The sequence below is a fragment of the Sphaerodactylus townsendi genome, linkage group LG11 (assembly GCF_021028975.2).
Source record: "Sphaerodactylus townsendi isolate TG3544 linkage group LG11, MPM_Stown_v2.3, whole genome shotgun sequence".
NCBI classification, from domain to species: domain Eukaryota; kingdom Metazoa; phylum Chordata; class Lepidosauria; order Squamata; family Sphaerodactylidae; genus Sphaerodactylus; species Sphaerodactylus townsendi.
In genome coordinates, this window is record NC_059435.1 from 56,716,796 (window position 1) to 56,738,213 (window position 21,418).

Below are 21,418 nucleotides of genomic sequence, written 5' to 3' on the forward strand. Positions count from 1 at the left end.
GAAACATACCAATGGGGGTGTGGAATATGGAGTTATAAAAACTTACAGCTTTTTCCACAGATTACAATTTTATGGCAAAGTTTGGTACTTTGCGTACGTGATGCACTTTAAAGGAAGATCCAGTCATTCATGAAAAGGTTTATCCATTGTGGAATGGATGTGGAAAATGATCCACATAATAGGGTTCTGCCAGGGTGGTCATGAAGTAGATTAGGATCTTAGAGACCCAGGTTGGAGTCTTCTTCTCTCCCACAGAATCTCACAAGAGAATCCTCAAGATGGTTCCTCTTTCTCAGCTTCAACCTACCTCACAGGATTATTGTTTTGTGAGGATCAAATGGAAAAGAGGAGAACAATGTAGTCACTTCAGGTCACCAGTGAGATACAACTTTACTGAAAAAAATAAGTCACCTACTTAAGAGAACTGCATTATTCACCAAATCAACAGCATGCTGCTATCTCTCTTTTGTTACCCTGAATCCACCATCCCTGTCTCTCTCCCAAGTAATGCAAGATCAGCTGAGAAACTGGAGTTGGAATTTTAGGTGGGCCGAGTAACCCCTTCAAACTTCTCCTGGTCCTCAAAGAGTTTTTTGACCTTGCCTAATGCAGGTTGTTGGCCATCTACAAGACTGTGCCAAGCACAACCGGTAAAGCTGCAGTTGTTAATGGCATACAAGTTAGTTCACAAAAGAGTACAGAATCCAGAATCTCTGTCCATAAACTGCTGACAGCTTTGTTTGTAAAGCATTATTCCTGTTTCCACATGGCTCACCTGTCGGGCTAAATTATTTGGCTCAGCATCTGCCGACATAAATCTGTGTGATGACCTGCTTGCCCTTCAAACCTGCCAGGCAGGCTGTGCTGAGATACAGTGAGATCAGGGGGAAAGGGATTGCCAATTGGAGACGATTGTCATATCCATCGACCACCTACTCTTTCATACACCCACCCACATACAGGCTGTTACTCCTGCTGCTGCAGCCCAGAAGTAAAAATCCTGGAAAATCCAACCATTGGTTTCTTTCTCCCCTCCCCTCCCCATTTCATAGTTGACAGGTATGGTTCTTCTCTGGATTCGAACTGTACCACTGAAAGACTTTCCCGGAGAACACATTTTCAATACAATCTAGCTAGTTAGCTATATTTATACAGCGCATAATAAACAAATTACTTATTTGACAACAAAACCAGACACTTCTATATTAGTAGTCAGGCTGACTTTCCAGAGCTCCCTACCAACCAAGCCCCACCACCCCCTTTCTCCCTCTGCTTCCTAAGAAAACAAAATCTTTATTTGGGAAGGTATTATTTGAATGCCCCTGCTGATAATGACTATAGACCTGCAAATGTTGTGAAATGAATTGCAGGCTGTTACTGTAGAATCTGTTATTCTTGTCTACACTTTTGAACTTGTTGATCACGTTTGATCCATAGTTTGTTAAAGGGGTTGGATCAGATGGGGAGAGGGGTTTGGATTAAGGTTTTGACACGGTGGTAGGGAGGAGATTTACACTTTCTAATATAATTACATCATTCCAAACTAGCCCATCTACACTGTGCTGTTAGAGACAGCTGTGAATCATCCACCGGCTGTGGTTGCCTCTGGGGGGTGGAGGTGGGGTGGATCCTCCGCCCAACTGTGGGCAGAGGTGAAGCCCTGGCCATGTTGGGCTAGGGCTGACGTCACACATAGGGGAGGGCTGAGAGAACCTTTAAAGGGGACAGCCCTCCTTTGTGCTGGCCATGTGCTCCGGCCAGCCGACGAGTTGCCCACCCACCGCTCCCTGTTTTATTATGGTGACGCTTGTTACTTGTCATAGCCCTTTGGCGGTGGCGCATGGATATTGATCTGGAAGTGCCGACGGCGGCAAGAGGCAACTGCCCTGCTGAACCAGCAAACAGGGAACACCTCTGGCCAGGAGCGTCCGCCCGGCAGAGCTCATAGCTGAGCAAACCTCAACACTGGGCATTCGCCCGCGGGAGCTTTGCTAGGAAGCAGATAGGCCAGATCAAGACCCATGCTACGCCTCACGCTACTGTTTTTGTTTGGTCAATAAAATGGCTACGGCCAAAATGTTTATCCCAGCAAAGAGTGTGGTGTGGTTATTGGGAAAGGATCCACCCCAGGTGGTTCTCACCCTCAGAAGGCAACTCAGGCAAAGAGAGCAGGTCTGTCTTTTCCCCCCTCCAGGGCAAGTAACAGTGTGGAGGTACAGGCCAGTTTCAAGTGGTAAAGCCACGGGGGCAGCAAAAGTAATCCCCCCCTTTCTTCAAGCACTGCCCTTTTGCATTGAAGCATCCTCCATGCCCCCGATTTGCCATTAGCTTTTCATTAAAATGCTGACCCCATCAGTTTACGAATCTCCCAGAACCTCACCTAGGCTTACAGTCTTTCAGGGTGGGAAATACAACTAACAAGGCTGATATTCAAACTGGGGGATTACAATAGTGATCCCATTATTGACATAGTCACGCATCAGCTTATGTCTGTGACCAGTCACATGTTCTGGACCAGTGAATTCTGTTGAATAATATTGGGTGGGATGTGGAAAACTAAGTGACAGAAATTGGTCAGCTAACTTTTTAAGGATATTGCTGTTCTTCAGCCCAACTCTGCCACTTAAGACTTGAAATCCATTTTGTACACAGAAAAATAATAATGTTGACATGGAGTGCACCCGGGCACTATGTAATGATGGAAGACCAGCTAGTTCCAAACCTAACAGTTAATGTACACGCTTTAGAGGTTAAGAGCCTTCCGTATCTTAACCCAAGAGGAACCCGGGCTCTGATTCCCAGCTCTGCTGCCTGAGCCCCCCCCAGGCCCCCCAATCACTCCACCTCTACAGGGGGTGTTTGTTGTGTGTGTGTGTGGGGGGGGAGGAGTTTATAAGCCCCTTTGAGTCTCCTGCAGGAGAGAAAGGGGGGATATAAATCCAAACGCTTCTTCTTCCTCTTCTTCATAAGGGCGAATCTGCATATTAATTATCATGTGGAGATGGCTTGAAATGGCTTCCAGGTGTTGACTTAATTCTGCCACTGTTATAATGTGCAGAGCCATTCGCTACTACAGTGCCACATGGGGATGCTCAATGTTAACAGCAGCTGCTGCAGGGAGCATGAACTGCTGCTGTAGGGAACATCTACTTTCCAGGTGACATGAAAATACATGGGGTGACTTGTATTATGTATTACACAGCAAGAATTCATGTTAGCAAACCAGAAGTGTGTCAAGCAATATCTAAGTATATCTACGCATATCTTGGAAGCTAAGCAGAGTTGACTCTGGTTAGTATTTGGATGGGAGACCACCAAGGAAGACCACCCTAGGGTCACTATGCAGAGCCAGGCAATGGCAAACTATGCCGGAATGTCTCTTGCCTTGGAAAAACCCCATGAAGGGTAACTGTAAGTTGGCTGCAACTTGATGGGGAAAATATCCTGTATAAATCGAGTTTTACTGGACAGTTCCCACTTCAATGGGAAAAAAGGGTCAGAGCTAAGTTTCTTGTTCTTATTTTGTGGACATCATTGCTAGCTCACGTAGCTGCCAGTGTGTGTGTGTGTGCGCGCACACACACACAGAGATAGTATCTTCTTTACCACATATGTTCATGCTTTATGTTTTAGACAATCACAGTCTCTCCGGAAGCTGTAGGTAATACATTATGGATTTATTCCTTCCTGCTAAAATATATATATATAAGCATTATGCCCATAATTAACTGCACAATCCACTGCTTGCTGAAGTGATTGGATTTAATCATTAATTAAACTTTAGTGCTGGGCTTCTTCGACTGCATCGTTTCCATGATCTTTGACTCAAGATTAGACAGCAATTGATGGGCTTAATAATGTGATCTGCTGAGTGTGTCTTCACCTTCTTCTGAACCTAGCAGCACCTGTTCTTTGGGCACAAGAGATTTATGTCGAGTGCAACTAACCAAATAGCAATAATTTTTTTAAAAAAAATGTGTTAAGACATTTCAAAGGAAGATGCAGATTTGTTCAGGACAATGGCTATCTTCATAATTCACTTCTCAAATAAAATATGTCTACAGTTATCCTTTTTATTAAAAATGTTAAGTACTTAGCAATGTTCATCGGCAACCTGCTAGGAAATGGAACTGGCAAAATTGATACTACATTTTCATATAAGGTTTAGCTTAAAGAATCATTTTTCCTGCTGTGATGCCTCTAAACATCTATTTGATGCATAAAACAAAGCCATTTGTGAGGCCTGGTGTTCACATCATTACCAAAACTTTCTTCTGTCACTAACAAGATCCATCATAACTCAAGAAATCTATGACTAAAAAAATGACAATTAGCACATAGTGTGCACATCTTTGGCGAATAGTTTTATTAGAACAATCAACTCATCAACCAGATTAACAAAATTCCAAGCAAATATGGACACCTAATGTATGGATCCCATTCATTTCTTTTTTCAATACTTATTGAAATTTTAAAAAAATATATAAAATCAAGCACCTGAAATATACTGAGATGTCACTATAGCTTGAATAATAGTCCTAATTTTTTTAGACCTGGACAACATTTTATTCAGATGTAAAACACACTGTACACTCAATACATTCTTCTTCTTCTTCACCTCTCTCTTCCTTGTTGTGTTATCCTGTTGTTGTGCAGATAAGTAAACTAGAATAGACATCAATAAAAAGTTTAAATCTGAACAATAAAATCCCCCTTGGGGATGCGACATGGTTGCTCTCTGGCAACTTGAATGCTGAATCAGTAACTGTGGTATGAAAAGTTTTTGGAAAATGAAACCAGTTTATAGCCTGTGGAGAAAGGCTGTAGCTCTGTCATGACACCCATATCCAGGACATATCTAGAAAAAATGGTGCCTGGGCCCAGCTCGCAAATGGTGCCCCCACCTCGTGAGAGCTGGGTGTTTTTCCCCTATTGATACACCCTAAGATCATATTAGCCTCTCTTTTTTTGTTCCTGCATCACACTGACTGCTCATGTTTAACTTACTGTTCACCCACACCCAGGGGCAGTGTGAGGGGAAACTGCGCCCAGGTCACATGTGTGCCCTGCACCCCTGCCATGGCACCGCCAACCCCTTCCGGTAACGCCCCCGCCCAGAGGTGGGATCCAGCAGGTTCTCACCAGTTCCCAAGAGTGGGTTACTAATTATTTGTGTGTGCCGAGAGGGGGTTACTAATTGGGTCCGCTTTTCCATCTCCATGCCCTCGCCTCCCCGAGAGGCATACTGCCTTTGAATGTGAAAGTTCCATATAGCAATTGTGACTAATAATGTAACTCCCTGAACTGGGTTAATCCCTTTCAGGTACTGCAATTCATTGATTCTCAGCCTTTCGTACCTTTTATCTCACCAGTCTCTATCAAAGAACCTGTGTGTTTCACCATTGCTGTGTTCAGATTTGTGAGTTGGGGCATTTTCTATAATGTGATGATGATTTAGAAATGACCTGATGCAAAAAAAAAAATTGGGGGGTCGTGGTGGGGTGGCTGCCCATGGGAGGGCATCCAACTCAAGTTTTGCCCAGAACTCAGGTTTGCCTAGGTACGCCTCTGCCCCCTTTGCTGAGGGGGGCTGGTGAGGGAACCTGTTACTAAAATTTTTGGATCCCACCACTGCCCCCGCCACAACCCGGCCATGGCCCCGCCACTTCACCTGGGGTGTCACATCCCCCTGAGGCGTTATGTCCCCCCCGCCCCATTGGCAGTACACCACTGCCCATACCCCAAGATGATGTTCTCACACACTACTAATCAGTAGTATATTCTCCAACCAGAGAGAAAGGGGGAAAGAGGGAGAAAGGGGAGAAGCAAAAGGGGGAAAATAGTTGCAGTAGTGAGGGAGGTTACTCGCGTCCCATACCCCCAACCACTGAAAAAAGCCTGATATCTTTAAATTTATGATTAACTTTTTTTCTTTACACCCCAAACATTATGGAATAACGCTGTTCCCAAAATGGTGCATCAGTATGGAGAAATTGAACAATGCTGAGCAAATATAATTTTGGGATCTCGTCTCCTTTAGGCTAAAGATGCTAACAATTTTAGCTTCTGTATATTGCAGAACAGTGGGATTGGTGCACACTGAAGAGCTTGTATGGCACAATTTGTCTTCCAAGAAAAAAGACTCCTGCTTTGCCTCTCCCCCACCCCCTTTGGTTTGTTTGTATGTGAGCAAGTTGCTGTCTGTTATGGCCACGCTGGTTTTGCTTCCAGGCCTTTGGTCTAGATGGGCCAACCATCAGATTTGGCATAAGCCAGTTGCATTAATTGGCTGAACCCAGCACAGACAGTGCTAATGGCTTGGCTCTGCAAGAGTATTTTTGAGCACAAGGAAGAGATGAGAAGCTGGTCTGGTTCCATGCTGTCTCTTGAAAGCAGTGCTAGGACTGAGGAGGCGAAGAACAAGAGGGTGTCTTTTAAAAGCCATTTCCTTTGTGGTATTTTTTAATAACTGTGCACAATCCCTTTCTACTGCACTCAAGGCCCTGTTAAACATCAGCATGAAAACGAGCCTTTGACAATTTCCTAGTAGTGAATTTGGCTGCTGTAGTCGGAAGCCCATTTCTCAGCAGCTGTTCCAAGTGCCTGATCTTTTTGCACACTGCCAGATGCAGGGATGCCTGCAGCTACGTCGCCTCTCTCTGGCTCCAATTGCAATAATAATAGTTTTACTTCTGGCACGTTGTATATCCTCCAATCTGGTGCATGAACACCTGTTCAGTGTACCGTGGGCCACATATCTGTGAATGGCATTTCTGTACTTTCAAATGTGCCTCTCACTCCCCCGTCTCCAGATAAAGACACAGGCTCTCTGACCAGGTATGAGGAACCATTGGCTGGCAAAAGAGACTGACTCCTGAGCCATCTGTGCCACAAAGAAAAAAGGAACTGAACTAATAAACCAAAGAGATGTAATTTTTTTTCAAAGGAGCAGTATATGTGTATAATATAGGATAATATAGAAACATGTCGTATGACTGTGGCGAGCTCACACCATTAAATATGTAAAGGTGGGCTTTGGGAAATATAATTTAACAAATGGGGACCCACAAGAAACTTGCGGGGAGGTGGCATCCCATTACCCACCCCATCCTTGCTCTCTTCTCTCTCTCCCCTTCTCAAATAATATTCCACCTCCTCTTTCTCCCTCTCCCTTTCCCTGGCAATCCTACCCCCCCTCTCTTTCTCCCCGCTTTGCTATCAATATCCCCCTTTAATTTTTCTCTCCTCCCCTTCTTTGATAATTTGCCCTCTCTTTCCCCTTATCCTTCTCTGTCAATATTCTTCTCATTTTACTTTCTCCGCGCCTCACCGTACATTGACCTCTTCAACTGCAGTTGAAGTCTGACTGATTAGAAATCAGGAGGTGAGGGGAGTTTTAAGTAGAATCTACTGGTAGTGGTTAAGAGCAGGTGGACTCTAACCTGGAGAACCGGGTTTGATTTCCCACACCTCTACATGAGCAGTGAAGTTTTATCTGGTGAACCAGATTTGTTTCCTCCTTCCTACATTCCTAGTGGGTGAGCTTGGGCTAGTAACTCTCTCATCCCCACAAGGTGCCTGTTTTGGGGAGAGGAAAGGAAAGGAGTTTATAAGCTGTCTTTTCCCTCCTTACAGGAAGCTGACTTTTCTTCTACTACTATTTGGGCATGCAAAAATGTGGAGGCTCCTTCTCATACCCACCTGTCTGCAGCTGCCAGCTCAGCTGCCCTTTTAAAACTTTCTCCCGTTTTCTAATTACTCAAACTGCAGAGAGAAGGAATGTGGAGCTGTGTGTGTGTGTTTATGGGGGGAGACAAAGAATCCTCCTCAAGCCCTCCTTCCAATTGCCTCCACCACCTCTTCTCGCTGAAGTCTGACTACTGAGAAATCAGAGAAAAGTTTTTAAAAGGGCAGCAAAGCTGGCAGCTACAGAGTTATGGGAGGGATGAGAAAGAACCTCTTTTTCCACTCATATACCAGTGGTCACCACCTACTCATTTCTCTCCCACCCCACCCCCGCCCAGCAGTGGCAGTGGCCATCTACTTCTTCCTTCCTCCACCTGTCCACTTCCCCCCTTCCCCCCAGTAGCATAGCATTGAGGAAGCAGGGGGGGTGCACGCCCCTGTGAGGGCATTCCATGGGCGTTCCCGGGCGGGCAGGGGCATGGCAGGGGCGCGGGGTGCACACATGCCCCGGGCGCAGTTCCCCTTTGCTCCGCCCCTGCTTCCCCCTAGTCTGGTGGCAGGATCCCAGACAACCAACAGGCTTCCTGGGGGCTACAGCACTAGCATGGTCTCTGGGAGCCATGGAAGTGGCAGAGCTCCTGGGAGCAGCCACACTGACCTCAGGGCCCCCTTTGGGTAAGTGCTCTTAGCTTGCTCAGAGAACATTTGGGGGGAGGAGACAGATTTTTATGCTTTTAGATTTTTTGGTAAACTTGGGTGTTTTTTTTCAAGTTTGGAGAAATACCTGCTTTGTGGGCCCAAGCTGTGGATTTAGGTATCTGCAGACTTGCCCACACTTGAGAAATAGAAATATAGATGAGTTAAAAAGACACATAGATGAAGATTGCGAACTCTTCCCACCCACTTTTCCCTCCGCAGTCTCTCCCAATAGCTGTTCTTCGCACAGTTGGACTCAGGCCTGGTTGATTCATCTGGCAGAGCTATGAAATGGTAGAGTGGACCTCTTTGGACTGCAAGAAGTAGATTCCATCTCTGGCACGTCCTTTGCATAAGAAACATTCAGTGCAGCTAGAAAACTTAACACAGCAAGGGGAAGCAGTTCTGCCTTCTCTTTTTGTTCCCTGCACTTGTTTTCTATTTGCATTTTTAACTAGGAGTGGGAAGGATTCCAGTTATGCACCTCCCTGATCCTCTTCCTTCCACCTGAAATGGAGCTGTCCATTTTACTGACTCATTCTTGTGCAGCATGAATCAGAACTATTTCTGAAATTGCCCCACAGATGGAGAAAATGGCCTCTTGATGTACTGTGACTTGAAGCAGGGTAAAGTTCCAGGCAGTGGGTAAACTCAATCAGTCATGACCCTTTGGTGTTTTAAGTTTCCACCTCAAGGGTTGAAGTATTATTTTTCAGGGTCTGGTATCACATCCAATACGAACAAACAAATTACATTTAAAAGTTGGTAACTTATTTGCAAGACTTGTTGTTTTGCACAACCTGCTTCTGAAAACAAACACATTTGTATTACCTTTAATGTTCACAAAACATGCAAGTTGCAGAATGTAGCTTTTCCTAGATTTTTATTTGAACATATGTGCAGTCTCTCTCGTAGCGATTTCATATGCTAAACTTGTCATTCTGTGGCTGATGACAGAAATGGGGTGCTATATTAACAGACACATCTTCTGATTTAGTACAGCAAACTTGGCATGCTGTTTCCCATTCTCTAAGGAGGACAAAGTCCAACAATACAAATTTTCCCCATATGGTTTTGTTTTCAGACAGTCGTGTATTGTAATAGAGGAATCGTTCTCACGAGTTTCATAAATCAAGTTATCTTATCCCCAAGAAAACAAGGATAAAAGTTACTGAGGGAAGACTTTGGCATGTCATCACCTGTTGCTTTAATGTGGGGATCGTAGTGACTTGCTCAGTGGAGGAAGAAAAAAAGCTGCACTTTCTCTAGACAGCCACATGGTATTGATGAGGAATGGGGAATATTTTTGGTCTGAGGGCCACATCTAGGTCTCCACCTACCTTTGGTGGCTCGGAGTTGTCTGCTGGTCTTTCCTGTTCCCAGTGTTGATGGTACAGGAAACAGGAAGATCTGACATCCCTCAAAGGTAGGCAGAGTCTGTCTTGTGCACGGCTGTGCATTATTGACCTGTCTGACTACTTTTCAGGCTCACGAACCCACCAGGTGATGCCTTAGTCTGGTGAGTTAGTGCTCCAGGTAACTGTTAAGCAGCTTGAGAACCAGACGAAAAGCTCTTGTGGGCCAGATATGGCCTCCAGGTTATGACCTGCCTGTCTGTGATATAGATAATCTCCAGAGAGCTGTAGACTCCTTTTTGTACTCATTAGTATTATCAAGGAGAAGGGGCCCAGACTTTACTTTTATTAAACTGTATCCACACCCAAGGCTTTAGTTAGCATGGCTAGTAGCCACTGCTATAACGGCCCTTCCTGTGTACCTTGCAAGCTGTCTTATGATGGTAAATTGCTAGAAAATACTTGCAGAGGATTAGGACGACATGGAACACCAGCTTCCACTATTCTAGATAACAAATTACAGAACTTTAATGGAAAGTTAAACCTCAGTCCAGTCATAAAATTACAGCCAAGGGTCATATTTATAAAATTATCTTTGACTTGATTCAGGACAGTTAAAATGGAGATCAAAGCACGTGATCGATGATGGAGGAATGGCGTATTGTGGATTAATCTAAAGCAGATGTTGGGGGAATGTCCACTTATCCATAAATGCTCTGGCGAAATACTTCAAAGGACCAATAGCATTTTGGACAGCAGTCTTCTTGTGGCTCCTGAGAGGTTTCTAGCAGAACATCTAAGCAATCTTCCTATTAATAAGCGGAATAGACAGTTGCGGTTGAAAGCTCTTTTAATCGGATCCAACATTGCCAAGAGGTTTCTCCAGTAGATAAACATGGACTGGAAGATTCAGAGAATGAGAAACGCTCTATGTTGGTTCTAAAATACAACATAATTGCACTGGTCTCAACCCAGAGATGTTCTTTTGCTATAGTAGGCTGTCCCCAGTGATTTGCATGAGGATTCTGTGGTTCTTACCTGCCTAACACAGAATCAGCACTGTTAGTTCTCTCATTGTATGAGGAGGAGACTTTGTCCTGTCACTAACAGTTGATCAATGCAGATTGTTCTGCATTGCAGTATGAACAGGGTATGCGTGCTATTGTATGAGGCGAGGTCATACAGAGCCAGTTTTGTGTAAGAGTAATGGGCTAAAATCTGGGACATCCAAGTTCATTTCCTCACTCTGCTGTGGCAGCTCGCTAGGCAATCTTGGGCCAATCATTCTCTCTTACTTTAATCTACCTTGCAGGGTTGTTGTGAGAATAAAGTGGAAGAAGAGAGAATGATGTCACTGTTGTGAGAGGTGGCAAGATGTTGCTTTTACATATACCAGAGGTGTTACTTATGCAAGGGATAATGACAATGATTGCCTTATATCATTAAGTGTTTTTATAAGATGTAAGATTTTCACACATAAACATATTTTAGTGCACAAATATAGAATTTAGAAGTCACAAAGAATATAGCTTTCATAGAATTGTTGATCTAGTTTTATAAAGTTCATATATAGTCTTTACACTTAATATTAGAAGATTTTAAAATATACTTTTATATTCCTAATATACTTTTATAAGATGTTAAGAAAAAGTATGTGGAATGGCTTAGTTCCAAGACTAAGGAAAGTTAATTGGAGATGAATCTGTTGCTTATCATTTGAAGTTGGTTGGAATTAATTGGGATAGCAGACGCAAGAGGGGTTATGATGACCTGTAAGGAACACCTGCTCTGATAGAAGAAACAGGAGTCAAGAGTTTAGTGGGGAATAGGTAACACAATGGTTTATAATTATGTTTCTATATCTAAATGTTTTGTTATATTGTAGCTAATAATGAAACTTAAAGAATATGTTAATCACTCATGTTCAATGTATGTATCCTATGTTATAGGCATTGAATGCTTTATATGAATCTTTGTATAATCCTTTAAAATGGTCAAAAGGAAACATTTTTCTCTCCTCAGCCACAAATCACACTACTGATAACTTGGTTTTTCAGCCTCGCTGCCGTCTTTCAGAATTGTTACAATAATTAAAAAGGACATGAGAGGGGGGCAGATCCATCTTCAGTCCCTTGAGCTGTTTGGACAGTGTAGCGGTATAGTGGACAGGGACCCCTTCTCCTTCGTGTTCCTCTGGCAAAAGGAGCAGTGGCTGTTCTTGCACCATTTAAGAAGGGGGGTGCACCCTTTAAGTGTGGGGCTTTTTGCATTTTCATTCCACCACAAGGTGGCTCTACAGAGCAGCTATTTGGGGTCCATTGCTGCAAAATCCTGTGCAAGAGAGAAAAAAACTGCAATCCTCAGCTTCTTTTCAGCAACATTTAGGCCCCTTCTGCACATGCAGGATAATGCATTTTCAGTCTACTTTCAATGCACTTTGCAGCTGGATTTTACTGTACGAAATAACAAAATCCACTTGCAAACAATTGTGAAAGGGCAGTATTCTGCATGTGTGGAAGGGGCCTTAGTCACGTATGAATCTCCAGAACAGTTCCAAATATTCTCATTTCCAGCCTCTATTCCACTCTGAAGAAATGGTAGAGCATATTCTGGAAGCACATAGGAAATCAGCAATCAAGATAGAAGACAGGGACATCATTGTGGTTAGGGAGAGTCCCTTAAGAGTCCTACAAAGAAAGAACCAGATAAGATTTGCATTACTTACAAGGGACAACAGCAAAGAATTACTTCAATAATGAATGTCAAAGAGATCTGTAAGAAAATTTTAAAATTTAAATGAAAATGTTTTGCAAGATCAATTAAAGATCCAATAAATGGGTATCTTAGGCTCCTTCCACACATGCAGAATAATGCACTTTCAAACTGCTTACAATGCTCTTTGACACTGTGTGGAATAGCAAAATCCACTTGCAAACAGTTGTGAAAGTGGTTTGAAAACACAGTATTCTGCGTGTGCAGAAGGGGCCTTAGAGACAAATGATTCATAAAGCTAGAAGGGTAAATTCTGTTTTAAGGGGATAAAGGAGGGGATGGGGGAACTTATGTTTATGTTTAAAAGGGGGGACCTTTTGATTAGGGGAAACTAGGTTAGGAGGCTAAGATGTTTTTGTTTTATTTGTTATAAATTGCCTCAATTTTGAAGTTGATAAATTAGAAAAGGTGTGTGTATTTTAAAAAGAGGAGTCTGTTGGGCTTTAAGCAGACTGACCAGACGTCCCGCTTTTGGCGGGACAGTCCCGCCTTCAAACAATTTGTCCCGCATCCCGTGGGTTATTTCAATTGTCCCGCTTTTTGGGAGGCTGCCACACTGCCTTCCGGGGCCGTGCTCCTGAGGCTGCGAGCGCGTGGGAGGCTGCCGCACTGCCTTGCGCCCCGAAAGGCAGTGTGGCAGCCTCCCGCGCGCACGGCCTCAGGAGCACGGCCTTCTGGGGCTTGCCGTTTCCCGCCCTGTCACAGGGTGGGAAACGGCAGCACCCCAGAAGGCAGTGTGCTCCTGCGGCTGCACGCGCAGCTGCCTACCCCCGTCCCTGTTCACAAAGGTGAAGAAATGTAATAGACAGGATCAACAGAAGGGTGTGGGTGAGAAATCATTTAGTTATACATACTCTTTGTAGTTTATGTATTATGAACCCTTGTTTTGTTAGGGTGACTGGATCACCGGGGTTTTTTCCCTCCCATGTTGTAGTTTTGTTGTAGAGGTTATAACATTATTTAAAGTGATTTAAAAGAAAAAAAAATCTTGCCTGGCTCAGAGCCTCCCAAGCACAGGCTAAATCAGGGGGGATGAAGTAGAAGACAATGCATTCGATAAGGAGGCTGGGACACACGAGTGGCATCAACCAAAAAACCTGGCTGAACATCTCCATCTTGCCAGCCCTGCAGAATCCAAAACATGTACCTAAAACATAGTGTCTAAAAGGGGCAGAAACTGGCATTAAATATGAGAAGTCATCATTACCTGGCAGTTGCAGAGGCAATTGGCCCCTATACCAATGAAACCAGTCTTTGTTTATTGTATGTAGATGTGCTTCCGTTTAGAAAAGCTGGCCCTGCAATCAAGTCTGTCTTTTTGTAGCGTGATGCTCATCTGGGCCACGTGTTGAGTGATGGGCCCGAGCCATCTGGGCAGAGGTTCTGCATCAACGGCATTTCATTAACATTTAAACCGGGCTCAAGCCGCTGAGGCGTGCAACTTTACAACCTGTGCGTCATTACTGCTTTAATGCTCAGATCTTGTTCACCATAGAGAGCCACCTAGTAAATTTATTAGGAGCCAGCTGGCTGTAGCAAATAAGTTTATTTCATGTACATGCAGTTAAAAATAATTAGCCTGCTTGTATTGGGTGCCAAGTCATTGCTATGAGAAGTACTGTGTGTATTCTATGACGGCACATGATCCTTTGATGCAGTTGCCCTGATACAGAGTGTGAGTTGTGTTCTTCTTTACTTGCACACAGAGACTTTGTGCATATGAGCTATTCCATTAAATCCAGGACAAACGGCAGATTCACACAGACACAAGAATGCATGCTTTGCATTAGTCAGTCAATTAAGATTATTTTTACCTGATTGTCTACTTTGTGCTAATCACAAGACTCAAGTGTGTGCAAATAACAGGCTGGATCTGGTGGATTTCCAGAGGTGTAAGAAGAGAAGAAAAAGAAGAGTTTGGATTTATATCCCCCTTTTCTCTCCTGTCTTCTCAATGGGGCTTACAATCTCCTTTTCCTCCCCCTCCCACAACAAACACCCTATGAGGTGGGTGGGGCTGAGAGAGCTCTGAAGAACTGTGACTAGCCCAAGGTCACCCAGTTGGCTTGTGTTGGAGTACACAAGCTAACCTGATTCACCAGATAAGCCTCCACAGCTCAAGTGACAGAGCAGGGAATCAAACCCAGTTCTCCAGCTTAGAATGCACCTGCGTATCTAGAGAAAATGTAGCCCAGTGCAAAATCCGAGTTTTCCGCCCGCTTGCCCACCCCCTCCCCCACAACGACCAAACAAATATTTTTGCACCAGGTCTTGAAGTCAGTGTATGGACCAGGGAGCGGTGTGGAAGGCGATTTTCTGCCCACTACATAACTAAATAGCCTCAGCCTGGGGACATTGGACCCCATATTTCCTCCTGGGTGGTATGCAGAGGTGGGATCCAACCAGTTCTCACCACTTCTCTAGAAGTGGTTACTAATTTTTTCTGAGTGCCGAGAAGGGGTTACTAAAGCACTGGAGGTGTGTGCGTGCGGCGGTGCCACTGTTTGAATCCCACCACCATCAGAACCTGTTATTAAAATTTTTGGATACCACCACTGGTGGTACGCCCCCCGGTGAATGCCCCTTCTCCTCTAAAGGTACGTCTAGTTAGGTCAGTAGGGCCTGGGTAAACATAAGGCCATGGATAAGAGTACAGACACACATGAGCAATATGCCCTGGTCTCTCTTAGTGGATTGCGGTGCATTTGGGACACTCACATGACTCTTCAGATACCCACGATTTTTATTCCTAGAAAGGTCACAATTTAAATTCAAATCAAAATTAGCCAAAGAAAAATTAGTGAAAGCAAAAAATTAGCCAAAATTAGCCACAGAATGTGCTGGCTTTAAGCATGTTAACTTTGAATTGACCTAGTGGGGTGTTTTCACCCTGAAATACAAAAGCCAGGGGGGAAGCCAATAACACTGTGTATCCTATACAATGGTACACTCTACAATCTCAGGGCTGCCCTTTAATGGGAGAAAAGATGTGTGCATATTTTAAACCTACTGTTTGCAAGCTTTGAAGGCTCAATGGAAGGTCTAAGGCAAAGTCACCTAGAGACGTTTATGATGTCTGCATGACCCTTGAAGTGCTTTATTTGGCCCAAACTAAGAGGGACACCCCCTTTGTCTGATCTGACACCTTCCTAGAGATCACCTGGCAACTTTCAAACATAAATCTTCATTGCAGCTCAACCAAAACTGCTTAAACAAATTGGAACAAAGGCATTGAATCAACCAGAGGTCCCAGCACTGTATGCCTGGCTTTCACTAGCATTTCTTCCTAAAGTTCTGCATAACCCAAGCACATGGGTTGTTTTTCATGTTTGTACAGCTAGCACAGGTTCGAAAACATGGAAGCCCTTATGTTACATGCAGTGAATTGCCATCAGTCTGCCAGATAGTTTGTCCAGACATTCCATTAGTGGGAGGTGCTTGCCAAAATCGGAATTCTTCCCACCCCCATCAACTCATACAGAACCACACCATAATACATGTCTGTGTAAAGTGTTGTCAAGTTGTAGCCAATTTACAGCAACCTAGAGGAGTTTTCAAGGCAAGAAACTAACAGAGATGGTTTGCCTCTGCATAATGACCCTGGCATTCCTTGGTGGTCTCCTGTCTAAGTACAAGAAGAAATAGAAGAAGGAGGAGGAGGAAGAGCAGTTTGGATGTATACCCCACCTTTCTCTCCTGTAAAGAGACTCAAGGTGGCTTACAAGCTCCTTTCCCTTCCTCTCTCCACAACAGACACCTTGTGAGGTAGGTGGGGCTGAGAGAGTTCAGAAGAACTGTGACTATCCCAAGGTCACCCAGCAGGAATGTAGGAGTGTGGAAACACATCTAGTTCACCAAATAAGCCTACCACTCAGGTGGAGGAGTGGGGAATCAAACCCGGTTCCCCAGATTAGAATCCACCTTCTCTTAACCACTACACCACGCTGGCTCCAGGGCCGATCCTGATTAGCTTTTGAGATTTTATGGGACCAGGCTAGTCTGGGCCATCCAGGTCAGGACACTGTAATACATACATGAAAAAAATCCCAGAGCATCAATTTGTCAGTCGCAGTCGCTGATTAGAATGCTCAATGCAGCCAGAACAAATCCAGCTTGTATTCAAGTGGGTGACTGGAGAGGGAAGGCGGAGAGGGGCTGGTGGGAAAGAGCTAAAACAGGGACAGGTTGGTGGCTCTCCCAAACACGGAGGGCTGCTTGCGCAGAGACGGTGTGTTCCTTCGGTAGCCACAGGCTCCATTGTAGCCCAGCACAGGTTTATTCGAGTTGAGAAAGAGCTGATGGCCCCTCACCTGTGCTGCAGAGTGACCTGCAAGAAAAACACCAATAGAGACCAAGGTTTAGGTGAGTCCATTTTTTGGAAGAGCAAATGGTGCCTTATACATTGATGCAAATGTGGTCTAGATAACCCATATGTGACACAGTTGTGTAAGTTTTGTTTAGCGTTATTTTACCAATGTCTACTTTTTAAGTGGTAGGTGTCTATTCTTGTTGCACAAAATGAAAAAGGGTTGCACATTCACACAAATCTCCCTTTCATTGGTAGGAAAAGATGTAATATTACTAACAATATGTATCAATACTTCAGCTTCCAGTAATGAGGTTTAGACATCATTCCCCAAGGTTAAAGAACAATCCCAAGGGAAGCTCTGCCGGCCTCACTCGAATGGAAACTGAACAAGTACACACCAGTCACACACTAGGTGTTTAATACGAGCAGCGTTGTGCCCTGTTATTTTTTCTTTAAAACCACAAATAGGTAGATGGATATGACCAAGCAGTCAATTTGGCTAGAACCAAATTGTTCCCATATTAATCCTTTTTTCCCAGTACTGCTATTATTCGTTCATCTGATTACAACAAATCCAGGTGAGGTCACAAAACTTTTCAGTTCAGCGTTTTCCCTCATATCCTTCTGTCTTTTTTTAAGTGTTGGTTTGTGGCGATTTTTTTGTGTGTGTGGTGACCACCTCAGCAGCACCAGTGTTGGTTGGCAAAGTGCTGTTGATTCACCTAGTAGAGAAGTGGCAAGTCTATAAAATTATGCATGGGGTAGAAAATGTTGACAGAGAGAAATTTTTCTCTCTTTCTCACAATACTAGAACCAGGGGGCACACAATGAAAATGCTGGGGGGAAGAATTAGGACTAATAAAATGAAACACTTCTTCACGCAATGTGTGATTGGTGTTTGGAATATGCTGCCACAGGAGGTGGTGATGGCCACTAACCTGGATAGCTTTAAAAGGGGCTTCGACAGATCTATGGAGGAGAAGTCGATTTATGGCTACCAATCTTGATCCTCTTTGATCTGAGATTGCAAATGCCTTAGCAGACCAGGTGCTCGGGAGCAACAGCCGCAGAAGGCCATTGCTTCCACATCCTGCATGTGAGCTCCCAAAGGCACCTGGTGGGCCACTGCGAGTAGCAGAGAGCTGGACTAGATGGACTCTGGTCTGATTCAGCAGGCTCTTTCTTATGTTCTTATGTTCTTAAAAGTCCCGCTTTTAGTGTCCCTCTCCCCTGTGAAGGAAAAGTTCTCTCTTTTTAAAGTTATATTATAGACAAAATAAATAATTTAAAAACACCTTTTAGCAGCAGCAGCAGGGCTGGGCTTGGGAAGGGGGGATGATCATGAGAAAGACGAGGATGCTTGCAAGAAGAAATTATCCCGTCACGCCAAAGGAGATGTGCTCCCAAGTAAACATAATGAGGGTTGTGCTACATGAGAATCGGGGACTGCGGGGTGTAGTGGAGATATAATGCAATGTTAAGTGTTGCATAGAATGCCGGCAGTAATTCCATTCCCAGCTTATTGTGAGAGAGGAATTGTTTCGCAGGGCCAAGGACCCTTGTGTGGAAGCAGTGGTGTCCACTCGTACACCAGAGTCTCAGTCCGCACCAAGACCTCACAGCGCTTGCAAGATGAAAGAGGGATAACTGACGGACAGCATCACACTGAAGTATAATGGAACAGGAGTCTAGGGGTACTTCAAAAGTAACCAAATGTATTTCAGCACAAGCCTCTGGGAGTCACAGCTCACTTCATCAAAGGCCTCATAAAAAGCTTTTGCTCGAATACAAGTTGTCACTCTTCTAAGGTGGTCCTAGCCTCCCCTTTAATCCTGCTTCTACAGACTAGCTAGCATGACTAGCCATCTGGAGTTAACCCCCACAGGTCCAAAGCCCTTCTCTTCAGAGTCTGTTTTTGGCCCAGTACCTGCTCCTGCTTTGTTCCTGTTCAGCAAATAAAGAACCGCCTCTCCTCTGCTCTGAAAACGTTGCACTAGTTTTTCATAACTCGATGGCCATCGGTTTGCCTGTGAATTTTTAAAGTAATGTGTTTGGATTACTCTTGTCGTGAACACACCATCAAGGAAACATATGGCTCCTGTTGGATCAAGAAGAGGGTTTCCAGGGGCAGAAGGATTTCCACCCACAGATAATGACTTTCTCGCCTTCCCCCATCCTGCTGTCAGATACCTGGCTCCTATCACTGGATCGCTGTATCCACAGCAGCAATCCTCTCTTGAGGCTCCTTCCACACATGCAGAATAATGCACTTTCAATCCATTTTCACAATAGTTTGCAAGTGGATTTTGCTATTCCGCACAATAAAATCCAGCTGCAAAGTACACTGAAAGTGCATTATTCTGCATGTGCATTATTCTGCATGTGCGGAAGGGGCCTCAGGCATAAAATCCAGCAACAGATGCAAAGAAGCATGAATACTAGTAAACAATACAATACAATTCAATTCAGCTTTGACAACATCACTTTGGCGAGGATGTGGAAGCACCCTGGCTCCCATTTCTTCCATCAGGACTTACCTGTCCCTTTTTTCGGAATAAAGCACACACAGGCTTTGTTGCAAAATAGGCTGCCAGGTGCGGGTCCTGCCGAGCATCGTAAGGAGGAATGACAAAGCCCAGCTTGGGTGAAGAACGACTGTAATCTTGGGCTATCCTGTCCACAGCTACACAGTCTAAAATGAACCCGCCTTCCCTTTCGAGTAGCTTGAATTTTGAAGGAGACGGTTGGAGGTGACTCAGTCGTTTGCCTTTCCTTGGCATTGCCATGGATTTCCCACAAGATTTCCCACAAGTACTTCAGCACAGGAACGTTTAAGGAGAAAGGTTGGGTACCTGCTTGGAATTATTCCCTGACTGTGTGATGGAAAGCATCAGACTGTGGCAGATGAAGGAAACCTTTCAGAGCATGTCCAAATGGCTCCCAGCACAGAAAAAGCAGTCAATAGTCTATTGATTCTTCCCCTGATTACTAGTTTCTGTTCTCTCCTGCGGTCTGGAAAGTGCAAGCCAACAGTATAATAGCGTATTTATATGGATTGCTATGGCCACCATCCATTCACAGAAGTGGTTTTTCTCCTCTGCTCTCAATTATTTGTTTTACCTCACCTGATTCAGATGGTAATAAGACATTTCCCATCTTCTAACCCTCGCTGGAATTGGCAGGTGTCAGGCCATAAAACCACTGAGGGCTTTGCGACACAAGGGATCTGCAGTCAGATCTCCCAACACATGATTTTAGCTTTAAAAAGCAACCATTATAGGGACAGTGATCATGTATGAAAAGACAGCACAATCTTATTATCAGCAGAGTTTAAAGCGGAGTCACTCTGGTAAGATGAGAAGGTCTTTGGTCTTCTTGCACTCACTGCAACCTTCTACCACACTTGGAAAAGAATACTCTCCACGCAAGATGTTCTTTCCATAGGAAGGCTTTTACTTTAGCTGTTGCAAGGTTACATAAGTCTATTCTATACAAGACTATCATACTATACAGAACTCTTCAGCTATAACAAAGTTCAACTTAACACTCAACTCAGACTCTATCTCTATCTCAATCTCAGCATATACAATGCATACATCAGGGATACTTTTCCCCACCCACGCAACAGCCTCTCATTGGTCTAGAATTACAGTTGAATTAACCAATCATGTTAAAGGTCAACCTTTGCTACTTTTGCCCACAGACTGACTGTCTCCGTCCTCTGGGTTTTGCAAACTCCTGCTAACTCAGAAGATGACCTTCTTGTGAACTTTTACTCTTTTTTTATATCATGACACTTATATTATGGAAGAGGCTGTGAAAAGGACAGATTCCCTGAGAGTTGGCTGGGAGTTGGCTGAAGCATCTTGGGAGATGATTCTTTCTCTCCCCTCCCCTGTTGAGTTTTATATAGGGCAGCAGACCTGTTGCCCTGGAAGAGTGCCTCCTTGCTTTGGTGTATGCATTACCTATATAACTGTAAATAACATAAATATTCAGCATCATAAAACTCTGGTGCTCTCTCTTAAGGTGAACCAGTCTGGGTAAGTGCTAGCCCATGAACACAGTTTTATCCACCTGCAGGTTCAAGGTCCGACCTCTCTGTCTAAGATGCCTGGAGCGACTGCTTTGGAGAAGACTTCAGCTGCAGTCTCTGGCATTTGGTTTTCAAGAATGGTATTTATTTACCCTGTCTTTCCTCCACGGGTGGCAACCCTGGGTGCCCTGCTCCCTTTTGATATTCACGCCAACCTTAGGGGATTGATTTTGGTGTGAGAGAGTAACTGACCAAGGTCACCCAGTGAGCCAGCAGGAAATGTGAGGGAAGACAGACCAGCAGCCTGATACCACAGATCCAAAATCTCAACCTTCATGAGCATCCCTCTCACCACTTTCAGGGCTGTCCCAGTCTTGCAGTTATACAGCTGAACACACAGCTGTTACATGCAGCTGTTAGAAAGCGGATGTCTACAGAGAACCAGAGCTGTGTCCTTTATAGCGGCCTGTGGTTGGAATTACATACATTTTTTAGGAATAGGAACTTCAGGACAAGAGTTTGCATCCCCAAATAGATGGCCTTGTCTCTGTAATTTAAAAAAAG

General features: G+C 44.2%; 1 protein-coding gene across 1 annotated transcript; it reads right to left on the reverse strand.

Annotated features, from left to right (window-relative positions):
* Nucleotides 1-16,641: 16,641 nt before the first annotated feature.
* Nucleotides 16,642-19,722, reverse strand: LOC125440682 (uncharacterized protein C17orf98-like). Its single transcript, XM_048510557.1, has 2 exons — nucleotides 19,356-19,722; nucleotides 16,642-16,836 (listed from the first exon to the last, which is right to left on the reverse strand). Exons 1-2 carry the CDS (start codon nucleotides 19,602-19,604, stop codon nucleotides 16,816-16,818), a joined length of 270 nt encoding a protein of 89 aa, XP_048366514.1. The 5' UTR covers nucleotides 19,605-19,722; the 3' UTR covers nucleotides 16,642-16,815.
* Nucleotides 19,723-21,418: the final 1,696 nt, after the last annotated feature.

Excerpts from the sequence above, each read along its gene's own strand:
- LOC125440682 (XM_048510557.1), bottom strand. The coding sequence starts at position 19,604 with ATGGCAATGCCAAGGAAAGGCAAACGACTGAGTCACCTCCAACCGTCT. Across the intron at positions 16,837-19,355 it reads TATTCCGAAAAAAGGGACAG|GTCACTCTGCAGCACAGGTG; the intron begins GTAAGTCCTGAT and ends TTTTTCTTGCAG.